Source organism: Triturus cristatus, chromosome 4_2 (genome assembly GCF_964204655.1).
Source record: "Triturus cristatus chromosome 4_2, aTriCri1.1, whole genome shotgun sequence".
Classification (NCBI taxonomy): Eukaryota; Metazoa; Chordata; class Amphibia; order Caudata; family Salamandridae; genus Triturus; species Triturus cristatus.
The window spans coordinates 334,690,677-334,703,534 of NC_140586.1; the positions used below are offsets into that span (position 1 = coordinate 334,690,677).

General features: G+C 43.1%; 1 protein-coding gene across 2 annotated transcripts in view; it reads left to right on the forward strand.

The window, feature by feature from the left end:
• KLHL20 (kelch like family member 20) overlaps window positions 1-12,858 on the forward strand; it is a 391,295-nt gene that overhangs the window by 291,453 nt on the left and 86,984 nt on the right. For both annotated transcript variants that reach the window (XM_085601720.1, XM_085601719.1), the window contains exon 9: window positions 382-515. In XM_085601720.1, the coding sequence (XP_085457846.1) occupies window positions 382-515 (134 nt within the window). The remainder of the gene's footprint in view (window positions 1-381; window positions 516-12,858) is intronic.

A 12,858-nucleotide genomic window follows, 5' to 3' on the forward strand; every position in this document is an offset into this window, starting at 1 on the left:
AAGCCAGGTGATCTTCTGTATTGTCATGTGAGTGTTTGAAGTGCTGTTTACGCTGAGCAATTTCTTTTAACTTCTCCATGAGTGACGGTGTCTTTGTTGCAGTGTTGTCTGTCTGAATGTCTTCACAACCAAAAAGCTACTGTGTGCATGCATCAGTCTCATTGAAAGGTATGTCTGCCCCATCCAGCGACTTTAAAGCATGCATCATCTACTATATGCTCAGACCACTCCAACTAAGTTTGACTCTAAAGCTCGGTTATGAGTTGCTTTTCTAGAGCACCACGATCCAACTACCTGCCCGAAATGTACATTTATAAATTTGTGTGCCTTTTTTTGGTTAAAAAATCCAACTATATAGTTTCTTTTTCTGTCTGCCTGCAGATATGACCCAAAAGAGAACAAGTGGACTCGAGTGGCATCCATGAGTACAAGGCGCTTGGGCGTGGCAGTGGCAGTATTAGGTGGCTTCCTCTATGCAGTAGGAGGTTCAGATGGGACCTCTCCTCTTAATACAGGTAGGGGGGTATGTGTATTGGGAGTGTGCATCTATTTTTGAATCCTGGTGCATTGTAGTCTGCAGAGATCTTCATTTTGATTGATGTTTTCCCTTTTTGCACTTGAGATTTCACCACATGCTCTAAATGAACCAGTCTCCAGTATCAAGGTACTTGGCATTTCCCAGAGAAGCTGTCCTCCCAAAAAGATTGGTTAGTTCCGCTCTGGCATCTCAGGATATATGCTTTCCACTGAATAGCTGTAAACTTAGCTACAAATGGGCTCCCTATGAATAATTGTTAACATCATATAATTTCAAATGTGCTTAGATTGTAGAAATGTTGAACACCATGGCAAAAGGAATGACTAGTCCTTTCAAGTCTCTGTTTGCCACCCATATGGAAAACACTGATCCAACTAGTCTCCTTTACCTGTTCTTTTTGTTACTATTGCTCTTCTCTGGCCTTCTGTGTTCCCGCACCCCTAGTTCACTACTGGCATCTAGCATAGTAGGATGCTCTGTTGCTCTTCTGGGAGGTGTATTCACAAAAGAGCCCATAGGGGAATGTTCTTCATTTGATGGTTGGGTTTAAAAGGATGGCCACCACTAAAGGCTCCATCGCCAGTAAGAACAAGAGGGACATCCCTGCGGGGTGCCCTGTGATAGGTTAAAGTTGCCAAATAATAAAGCATTAAATCTGATGCATGCTGTTGGTTGGGTATATAGGTCAAAGACCATCAATTTAAATTGAATTTACAATGAACTCAGGAAAGTTCACAATGCCATGTTGAAAGCTTTGTGTGTGTCCAGTGCTATTGCTGGGGAATCCAGTAGTTCAGCTTTTTCCAATACATGGCAAAATAGCCTCATGTAACCGTTGGCTAGCCTTCCCTTCGTGAACCCAGTTTGAGTCGTGGGTAATAATTGCTGTAGAAAAGACTATAACTGGTACTGAGTATGATTTTGGATTATCCAAAATTAGTTTATTCTTAATCCACCAAGCGGCTCTCATCGAGTCTGGTCACAGCACAGACCGCTGAAACCTCTCCGTGCTCTCTATAAATTCAGAGATTATAGAACATTATTATTTGCATAAACTCTATCAGGTACCAGACACCTCCCTTTCTAATAAAAACATAATTTTTAATAAGTAAAGAAACAGGGCTGGGAATTTTACGAACTATCACGGATAATGTAATCACCAATAGCATTGCAAAATTTGTATCTTCTGCGTGGGTTATACGAAAGAAATTCCTACCCCACAATACAGTGTAAGCTTGACGATGCACAAGTTGTTAATATTTATCACTGACCTTTTTTTCTATGTGTAATACTTAGTGAATTTTTGTATCTGGATAAAATGAATTGTTGGTGTTATATATTATACTTGATGTTAAATTTGATGTGGACTGTATGCAATGAATGTAATTATTTTATGTAAATGTGTGTTTTTAAGGATGTTGCATCTGAAATAAACTAAACTGAATTGAAAGTATTCATCAGTTATGTGATTTATAGAAGAGTAGAATAGTGTATTTAAAAAGAAACCATAACCATTTACACATAGTCAGAATAATAAACTTCACATGTAGTCTGACAGATGACCTGGTTTCTTAACCAACCTCTGACTCCTGAGTGAACTTTGTACCTTACAATTAATTTTCATACCATTTTAAACATTCTCTTTAATTTTGCTGTTTACCACTTCTTCCATATCCTGAAATCTTATGTTTTCACAGTATTGGGAAGCAATATCGTAACCCTATTCTGCCTTGAATATTTCGACCAACCACCTTCGCGTACTGGATACTTAATTTTTACAGTCCCACCAACTTGTTCATGAGTATATTTATTTCCTCTTTCTCATTCTTTTTTTCATACTCTTCCCCAATGACACTTTCATTGCCAGGCACATCATTTCTCCTATTTACCTGTGCCGATTTCAGCTTCATGCCAGGGTTCTTTCTCCGGAACACAGCAACAATAATTTTGCCAGTAATAGAATAAGGAGTCAACCTTTACCTTTGTATTCTGAGTTTCACTTTTTCCCTCCAATCCTTTCAATTGGAATTTGCAAGTTGTATTGTTTTTTTAAAATTTTAAATACTCTGCTCAGTCTCTCAGTCGTCCTGCTCACTTCAGGATGACATAAAGCATACTAATGTCAAATTCCTCTTTAGTTTAGGAACTCTTCCCCTCCTTTATAAACAAGTTGCACCCCATTATCATTCAACAACGACTCTGGGGGTACCTTCCCAACTAAACACCTCTTGAAGAAACCGGATAGCATCTATAGTTTCTATGCCGCTGGCTATACTTATCTAAAGCCTTCTGGGGTACATGTGAGTACAAGAAACAGTATAACCAACTGCGCTCCATAATGTTGAATGCCACATCCTCTCACAGTTGAATAGGTAGTCTTCCAGTCTTCTCACAATCATTGGTTGATTAGGGGGGAGGGGGAGGGTTGTGTGTGTGTGTAGAAAAATTATAATATAGGTTTATGCGTTTATGCACTACTCTCTTTACAGACTAGGACGGTGTAACCACGGATTTTAATGCTTTTTTATATGATTTTATAATGCATGTATTTATACTGATATTTATGTGACTGTTTTAGAGCAATGCTTCTATTATCAGAGAAATATCATGACATCTATTATATCACAATATTTCTAACATGAAATTTAACTGTATTTATGTCCCCAGTTCTTGTTGTGGTCTTTATTATTTTTTTACGATGACACATGTATCCTTATCAATACGAATGAAAAGTAACTGTGTTTAATAAACATGTGTTATTAGCGACACGTCAGAATTGATGAACTACAACTAGGCATTAATGCTAAACTAGGAAATAAATACACAGGACTTATAATTATATATTTGTGATTTTGAATTGGTTTTTATCAATGTATTTTAGGAGACTAGGCTATCACATATGTATCAGCAAGATTATTTGAGTGTCCGTGAGTTCACAAAAAAGTAGTCTGTTTTTCACTACTATGATCACAATGAGTCACATGGTGCGGAAATAGAATACATCAGCTGTCTCTGTAGCGCGTTGCAGTATGTGAGCAAGGCCACCTGCGGTGGTCGAAATGCATCATACCGCCATGTCAAGCGAAATAACAAGCATTGGTATAGCCAATAGGTCTCGCCTTTGGCACCTTATAAGTATTTAGTTATGCAGTACAATATCCTTGGTGCAACAACATCAACTGTTGTATGGCTAAACACTTAGAAGGTCCCAAAGGCGAGACCTTTTGGCTATGCCAATGCTTGTTCATGATAGTCTTGTTTTGTTTTTAATGGGAAGCTGGAGCTTCGGCAAGTGCTGCTTTTTTGGGCCAGAAACATAGCTTGTGCATTTATAGTTGTGATACTCTTGCGTTTATCGAGTTTGGTTATGTTTTATTAGGTAGTTCTGTTAAGCACTCGAATGCCAATGGGCGTCTTGGCGTTAGCTGTATAGACCGCAAAAGAAATTAAGCCAAATGTTTTTAGCAGTACATGAAAAGCCAGGTTTTTAACGATTTCCTGAATGCCAGCAGATTTGGCATGGATTTAATATGAAGGGGAAGATTGTTCCAGGCTTTTGAGGCTCCCACGACAAAGCCTCTTGCACCCCAGGAGGAATGTTGAATGACTGTGTTATTTACAGTACTTATAAACTGTGTGAGTGCAGGACACTGCTGGGTATGAAACTAGCTGTCAGTACTACTTATGTAGCCTCAGAGGATCTAGCGCCCTCCTCCCCTTGTTTACTGCTGACGGACCCACGAATATATCATACCGCTCCATTAGACACAACCTATGGGTTCAATATCGGTTATAACGGGGATGTTCTTCTTGTAGTAAATTGGCATTGACTACAAAAGTAGTACCTTCTGGGACGGGTACGTAGCGCCTCCCGTGGGAATGTGATTGTTATTGCCATACAGCATATTTTATTTTGCTTTGACTCGTTGTAAGTGCAGGAGTCTGCCGTGTCAGTATTGCATTTGAAAACGTGAACAATTAACATATGTAAATAAACATTAGTGACAAACAAACTGGACAGCAGGTGGTGCCCTTGCTCCAAGAACGGGAACTTGTTCGTTGGTCTTAATAGCTTTCCCTCTTAACCAAGTCCCGGTTTCAAGTGCAGAAGATGTTGTTTCCTGGCATGGAATTAAAATTTTCATCATCGATTTCTGGGACTGCTTATTCAGTTCCATGTGAGTGACAGGGCTGTCCTTGCTACAATAGATGAACCTGAAGGAGCAAGCCGAGAAAACAGCCCAGAAGTAGAGGTGGACGAGCCAACAAGTCAATAGGGAGAGCCCAGCTGGAGCCGAGAAGAGGCTCTTGCTGGGCTCTAAGAGCCTGTGCACGAGGTGATCCCTGAAAAAAGATGACGTCTAAATCATGCAACAAGCAGCATGTAAAAAGCATCGCGGCACCGGCGCTTTACTTTGAACATTAAAAGTAAAGCGCGGGTTCCGCGATTATAGCAAAAGTAAAGAAATGGATGTTTTTTTCTATTTCTTTACTTTTGCGAAAGTGAGCACGAGGGTGAAAGACAGATGGCGGCCGGCTGCACGCGTGCACGCTCACGTGAACGGAAGCGCTAGGCCATCCAGTAGCACTTTAAAAACTCACCTACTAAAGGTCTCGCAGAGCAGCGCATGTGCGCTGACTCAGCGAGACCTAAAAACGGATTAAGCACGTATCTTTGGTGTCTGTGTACCTGTGGTGCTAGATCAGCACGTTGTTTGGGACATAATATATATATATATATATATATATATATATATATATATATATATATATATATATATATATGTATATGTATATATATATATTATGTGTATATATATATATTCATATTCATATTCTACTGGCGGTCGCCAGTAGATAGTTATAGTTAGGACCGTGTTTCCATAGGAAATCCGCAACATTCTATTTGGAATAACTTTGGTGCCGGTTGACGAATCCTCGCGAAATTTTCAAAATAGGTGGGGCGCTCCGCTCCTACCCTCAAAGTCTCGGGGGATTCGTCAAGCGTGGGCTGAGAAAAAAGGGGGGTCCCAAAACGCGTTTTCCCCATGCAATTTTCCATAGGGACCTTTAGTCCAAGGTACAGCCCGAACGGCTGAACAGAATTACTTGAAATTTGGCAGAGAGGTAATCCTCAGCTCAGGGAAGTGCCTTTTGCAGGTCTGGTGTCAATCTGTTCAGTAGTTCCTGAGAAAATCAAAAGTAAAATCATATATATATGTGGGCTGAGCCTAACCACACATCTCGTCCTGAGATCTGATTGGCTGTCAGCACTTCATCCAAGAAGTGTTGGCAGCCATCTTGGGACCAATATACATGATAGCACCTCATTAAAAAGCATTGCAGTTAATAGAAGGTTTTAAGACTTTGGTTACATTAAAAATCATTTGTTGATGGTACCATACTCATTTTAGGAATTGTGGTATGTTCTAAGGTGATTTCACCATGTGAAAAAGCCTTCTGCTGGGATATCATGATTGAGAGAAAAATATTTTCTCATGCTTTTCCCACAGAGGTTTGGAAGGTGATCTATAAGCTAAACTGAGAGCTTATTTTCTGTAAATTCACATTATCTTTCTCAGTCATGTGAGAATTAAGTCTGACATTCTCAGTAAAACATGTACATCCAACAAGGGCAGAGACTGTCAGTTGATTCCTTTGTGTTCTACTGCAGCTTCCCAGAGTGTTCCAAAGAACAACTAGAGCGCGAACAGTCCTACTTATGATAAACATATGGCACACCTGAAGCCATCTTGCTTGGATTAAAGTGGTAACTCTTAAAACATTTAATTTAAAAAGGAAAAACATGAGGGGGTTCATTTTTCCATAACAAGTATGATTAGTGCTGCAGAAAGAAAAACTAGGGCACATTTTGACTTCTGAAATCCTCTTTTATTTCATTAAAAAATTCTGACATGCAGACTGAAACATGCACTTTCAATACCAGCAGCATTTTTCCCTGGTGAGCAGTAGCTTTACTACAGTGATCTAATGAGCAAAAAGAGTGCTAACATTCTGAATTTATGGCAAATGTGTGACACATCTGAATGCCTTCTTGATGGAATCAAAGTAAAAAGCTGAAAGTATTTCCTACTGAGGAGACTGCAGTAAATGAGGAAATTAGGAAACTTCATAACAAATAAGTCTCCCAAGATGGCCACCAGAGACAAAAGAGCCCAAATGTAGCCCAAATATCACCCAGATGTAGCCCAAGTATAGCCCAATGACAGAATGTCCCAGAGTGTTCTTAAAAACAACTAGAGCGCTTACTGTCTTCATTATGACAAAAGTATGGCACACCTGAAGCCATCTTGATTGGAATAAACTGGTAACACTTAAAACATTTAATTTAAAAAGGAACACAATGAGGGGATTCATTTTGCCATAGAAATTATGATTAATGCTGAAGAAAGAAAATGAGGGCACATTTTGAGTGACTTCTCAAATCCTCTTCTATTTCATTAAAAAATTCTGACATCCAGACTGAAACATGCACTTTTAATACCAGGAGCAGACTTCCATGGTGAACAGTAGTTTTACTACAGTGATCTAATGAGCAACTAGAGTGCTAACTTTCAGAATTTATGGCAAATGTGTGATATATCTGAATACCTTCATGATGGAATCAAAGTAAAAATCTGAAAGCATTTCCTACTGAGGAGACTGCAGTACATGAGGAAATTAGGAAACTTCATAACAAATAAATCTCCCAAGATGGCCACCGGAGACAAAAGAACCCAAATGTAGCCCAAAATCACCCAGATGTAGCCCAAATATAGCCCAATGACAGAAGTGTGCAAAACACTTATTATTTTGTGTTTTTGCTGTGTTATAAAGTGCAGACTTGTCAGGTATTGGAGTGCTTTACATGAGCATTGGTTACATCACACAAGAACAAATTCATTTTGGTTGTAGACATGGGGAGACTAAGTGATTTGACCAGAATCACAGAATGTCGAGCTGAAGCAGAAACTCCAACCTGGTTCCCCAGTTGCAAAGTCTGCAGTTCTGGAAGTAACACCACATCCTCTCCCCTAAGTGCAACATTTAATCAAGTGGTCAACTGGATAAAAAAACATAAAGATAACAAATAATTTAAAAGTGCTTTGTCGCTATTTGAAAACTCAGAAAATATGTCCTTATTTTAGTCTTTTAGAGCACTGACCATAATTTTGATGCCAATAAGACCCTCTCATATATGTAATTTCTAAAGGAAATGCTCTAGGTATTACAGTTTTGATTACATCAAGATGACCTCAGGCGTTCCACACTTTTGTAATAAATATAGAATGTTAGCAATCTAGTTGTTCATTAGGATACTGTTGAGAGGCAAAGGCCAGGGGCACGGACTCTGAAAATTGAAGACAGGTAGAAGGGTGCAAAGGCAACAATTAACCACACTGAGCAGGCAGGAAGGGCCGTGGCAGCACAACAGACTATGGAGGGCAGTGGAAAGGGGGGCAGGGGCAACAAACCAACAATACAGGACTTGCAAGAGAGGCTGTGGCAATGTAATAGACCATTGTGGGCAGAAGGAAGAGGCAATGGTAGTACAACCATACATGCCAACAGACCCGATTCAGCCAGGAAACGTCCAATGTTTTTAAGCTCAAATGGGCTTTATTTGATCTGTCTCCTGTCTACAATCTCCTCTTTTTCAATGTAACTCAAAGGGGAAAATCAATACCCCAGTTTGTTTTCAAAATCTCCCTCTTACCAAGTTCAAAATGTTCGCAAGTATGGTACATTGGATCATGGAAGGAAATGGGGTAGAGGGGTAGTTCGGGCTGGACTGTTCCCATGAGGCACAGGGTCAAGACTGATTTGCATATGGCCGTGTCTAAACTGGGGTGGCGTAGTGGGCAAAAGAACGATGGATTTAACCCAGATCTCTTGACTTGGGGGAGAATGTCTGCATTGTCAGCATTCCGTCCATCAATTGTTTGTTGTAACGCTTTTCGCCCTAAGTGGGATGGGTATTCCCAGACGTGGGACCTGTGCTCACTACGCCACTGGAGTCAAGCTATCCTGGCTGATGACGGCTGATAGCCAGAAACCGGTCCTAGGATGCTTGATTCCGGTCCAGGGAAGACATGGCTTGGCAGTTCGGGCTGGACTGTTCCCATGAGGCACAGGGTCAAGACTGATTTGCATATGGCCATGTCTAAACTGGGGTGGCGTAGTGGGCAAAAGAACGATGGATTTAACCCAGATCTCTTGACTGGGAGAGAATGTCTGCATTGTCAGCATTCCGTCCATCAATTGTTTGTTGTAACGCTTTTCGCCCTAAGTGGGATGGGTATTCCCAGACGTGGGACCCGTGCTCACTACGCCACTGGAGTCAAGCTATCCTGGCTTATGACGGCTGATAGCCAGAAACCGGTCCTAGGATGCTTGATTCCGGTCCAGGGAAGACATGGCTTGGCAGTTCGGGCTGGACTGTTCCCATGAGGCACAGGGTCAAGACTGATTTGCATATGGCCATGTCTAAACTGGGGTGGTGTAGTGGGCAAAAGAACGATGGATTTAACCCAGATCTCTTGACTGGGGGAGAATGTCTGCATTGTCAGCATTCCGTCCATCAATTGTTTGTTGTAACGAGGAAATGGGGTAGGGACATGGACTTGGATAACAGAGGACAGGAGGGACATGGAGAGGTGCACCAAACTGACCCTGCAGGGCAGGCATCAGGGTTTGCAGCAGCACAATACACCACACAGGGCATGCGGGACGGGAGTGCAGCACAACAATCCATAGAAAGCAAGAGGGAGGGGACAGGACCATGCACATGGACAACAGAGAACAGAGGGACAAGAGGCAATGGTAGCTAGCTGACCATAATGGACAGCCAGGATAGAAAGCTGCAGCATAACAGACCATAAAGGGCAGGAGGGACGGATCAGGGGCATTACAATGGAACAGACAAGCCAGGAGGGAGAGAGTAGGGGTCTGCACATGTAAACAGAGGGCTGGGGGCAAGGGGGCAGGGCAGGAGCAGCAAGATAGCCATGGAGGTCAGGCAGGATGGGCACTAGAAGCAAGACACACCATGAAGAGCAACAGTGAGACTGTGATGGCATACACACAGACCATGGAGGGAAGGTGGGAGGGGGTCAGGGGCAGCTAACTGACCACACAGGGAAGGTGGGAGGGGCCATGGCAGCACAGAAGACCATGCATGGCAAGTGGGAGGGTTAGTGGCAGCACAATGGCTATGATGGGCAAGAAGGAGGGTGCAGGGGCATGCACAAAGGACGATGGAGGATAGACGGGAGGGTCAGGACCTGTGCACAGACAAGAAAGTTCCGGGGAAGGGGCCTCACAACAGACCGCACGGGGCAGGCAGGAGGAGCAGTTGCAGCACAACAGACCAGGGAGGGCAGAAGGGTGTGGCAGTACAATGGACCATGTAGGACAGGAGGAAGAGGATAGGGGCATGGCATGTGGACAGGCAGGGTGGAGGTGGCAGGGACAGGTTACAGTCAGCTGACAATGCTAGGCAGGTGGGAGGGGAGTTGCAGCTCAACAGAACACTCAGAGTAGATAGGAGTGGCAGGTCCATGGAACATGGTGGGCAAAAAGGATGGAGCAGGGGCATGCACAAAGACATCGGAGGGCTGGGGGAATGAGAATAGAGGCAGCAAGCTAAGCACAGAGTTTAAGCAGGAGGTCAATGATGGGGCATAGAATTGGGCAATGGAGGACAGGAGGAGGGGACTGGTACATCATACTAAATTGAGGACAGTGGCAGCACATCAGACCATGCATGGCAGGAGGGAGGAGGCTAGTCCATGGATTCACACAACAGAGGATAGGGAGGAGGGGGATGGGGCAGCAAGCTAACTGTTCAGAGAAGGCGGGTATTAGGAACTTTATTGTTTTTAAAACGTGTGTCTGTGCGAACTACTTAAAATATGAACAAGTATGCAGCATAATCTCACTTTTATTCAGGAAGAAGAGGACGTTTGTGACTGTGACTCCGGGCTCACTTGGCAGAAACACCCCCTGACCCTCCACCCCGTATCGCAAAATGTAATGCCCGTGAAAAGGGTAGGTGAACACAGTGTTATATAGAACATAGTCCTGAGAGCACGATTGAAAATGAAAACTAGATATAGTGTATGGTATAAACTATGCACCAAAAAGTGTGATATAAGATGAATCGGGCGTGAAATATAATATGCAATACATTGTGCGCAATGACCGATTCTTGGGAGAGCGCGAGATAGCACAGGCACTAGCGCGTGCTATGCGATGTGCGCCTTGGAGTGTAATATGCACAGGGCAGTGTTGTGTAACCTAACTAGTCTCTAAAGTTGTAATATAAAATATGTGCTGGGGAGTGTAACGTTGCATATGCACTGTGACAAAGATATGGATCCCAGATTGTAATATGTATGGCATAGCACTGTGCGTTATAACATAGGCATCGAGGAAGGCACGTTAGATGGGGCAATATAACCCGTGCGAAGACAAGTGTGGCATGACATATTCACGGGGTGGTGTTACAGTGCACATGGGCTAGAGAGTGTCATAGCATATGCACTAGCTGGTGGAATACAACACAGAGGTGTGTGGCACTCGGCAGGCAATGGTGGGTGTAACACAGCATTGGGCTCTGCCAGGAGCGCGCTGTGACTCTCAAGTGATGTTCGTCCCCTTTCCAGAGAGTAAAATAAAAAGTATTACACATCCGGCAGTGGATGTGTGTTTTATTAACCGTGAGGGGGGTTTCTTACATAGTTTTGGTCGAATTTTTGTCGAATCCCCTTTGAATGGCTTGGTGTGCATGTGTATTAAATGTGCCCGTCAATAGCTACCCATGTTTGTATAAATAAACGACAAGGGTGTCTACCGGGATTAGGCACGGTAGGGCATCAGACATGTCAGAGCTTCACTAGTGGTGTAAATACATTCCACGTGGATTCATTGTATGCATAGTCGCCTTTTAATGAATATCACTCAAATCGTCATGGTGATAGGTACGTACGGTTTGTCCAGCATGTCCTAGGTGTGTCTATAAATATATATTTTTTTTAAATATTAAAAAACAGTGGCCGGCCCTGGGGGAGGGGGTCATCAGGGCCAATAAATTAGAATAAGAAGGGGAACCACACAGCCCCCCTTCTTAAAAAATTAAAATAAATAAGACTGGCATCGTGCCGGAGGCCACGCCCCCTCCTTGCAGCACTCTGCAAACACGCCCCCTGGCGAGTTGTAAGTTGGGGAATTAATTCCTCTTCAATACTGAGGATCCCTGAGGGCCAACTAGCCCAACAGGCATCTCCAGTATGCGCCAGGGAGCTGCGCTGCAGACAGGTGTTCTGAGGCCAAGCCCCTTTTTACACCTCTCTGCAACGCAGCTCTGTGGCGCTTACTGGAGGTACCTAGTGGTCTAGTTTGACCCTAGGGACCCTTAGGATTCAAGGGGACTTAATCTCTCAACTGAGAACAGCCACAGGGCGCGTTTACACAGTGGTGAAGGGAGGGGACGGGGCCTGAGGTGACGTGTGCAAACACGCACTATGGCACGTTTTAAATTGGGGATATAATTTCCCTTCAATACTGAGGGCCCCTGGGGGCTAACTAGCCCACCAAGTGCTTCCAGTAAGCGCCACTGAGCTGCATTTCAGAGAGGTGGTCCAGGCTGTGCCACTTTTTACACCTCTCTGCAACGCAGCTCTGTGACACTTACTGGAGGTACCTGGTGGGCTAGTGGACCCTAGGGACCCTCAGGATTCAAATGAACTTAATCTCCCAACTAAAAACGGACGCAGGGCGTGTTTACAAAGTGGTGAAGGGAGGGGACGGGGCCTGAGTTAACGTGTGCAAAAACGCCCTGTGGCCTGTTTTAAGAGGTAGTTTTAATCCCCCTGCCCTATTGTATACTAGGGGCTTACAGAGGAGGTCATGCTAATCACAGGGGGACCCCAACGCATAATGTTCCCTAGTGTATGTAGGTGTTTTCACTGTATTCTAAGTGTCTTTTAACATGGCACTGGCTCTAGGACTGGTTAGTCAGACTCAGTTACCACCAGTATCCGTCTGAAAAAGTTGAGGGTACCGGATGATTTTGCAACAAGGATTCTTTCTGCTCTTCTTTTTGTTCTTTCTGCACGTTATCCTTCTTCCTGCACTTTTCTTCGTCTTTGAGGACTTCTGTTGCTTCTTTCTGCACTTCTTTTTTTTCTTTCTGTGCATTTTTTCTTCTTTCTTCACATGTCCTATCTCTTTAGGCATAGTTAGAAATTAGCATTTAAAAAACCTTTGAAATTCACAGAAAAAAACATAGGTTTCAGGCACGTTATAGTTAGGAATCA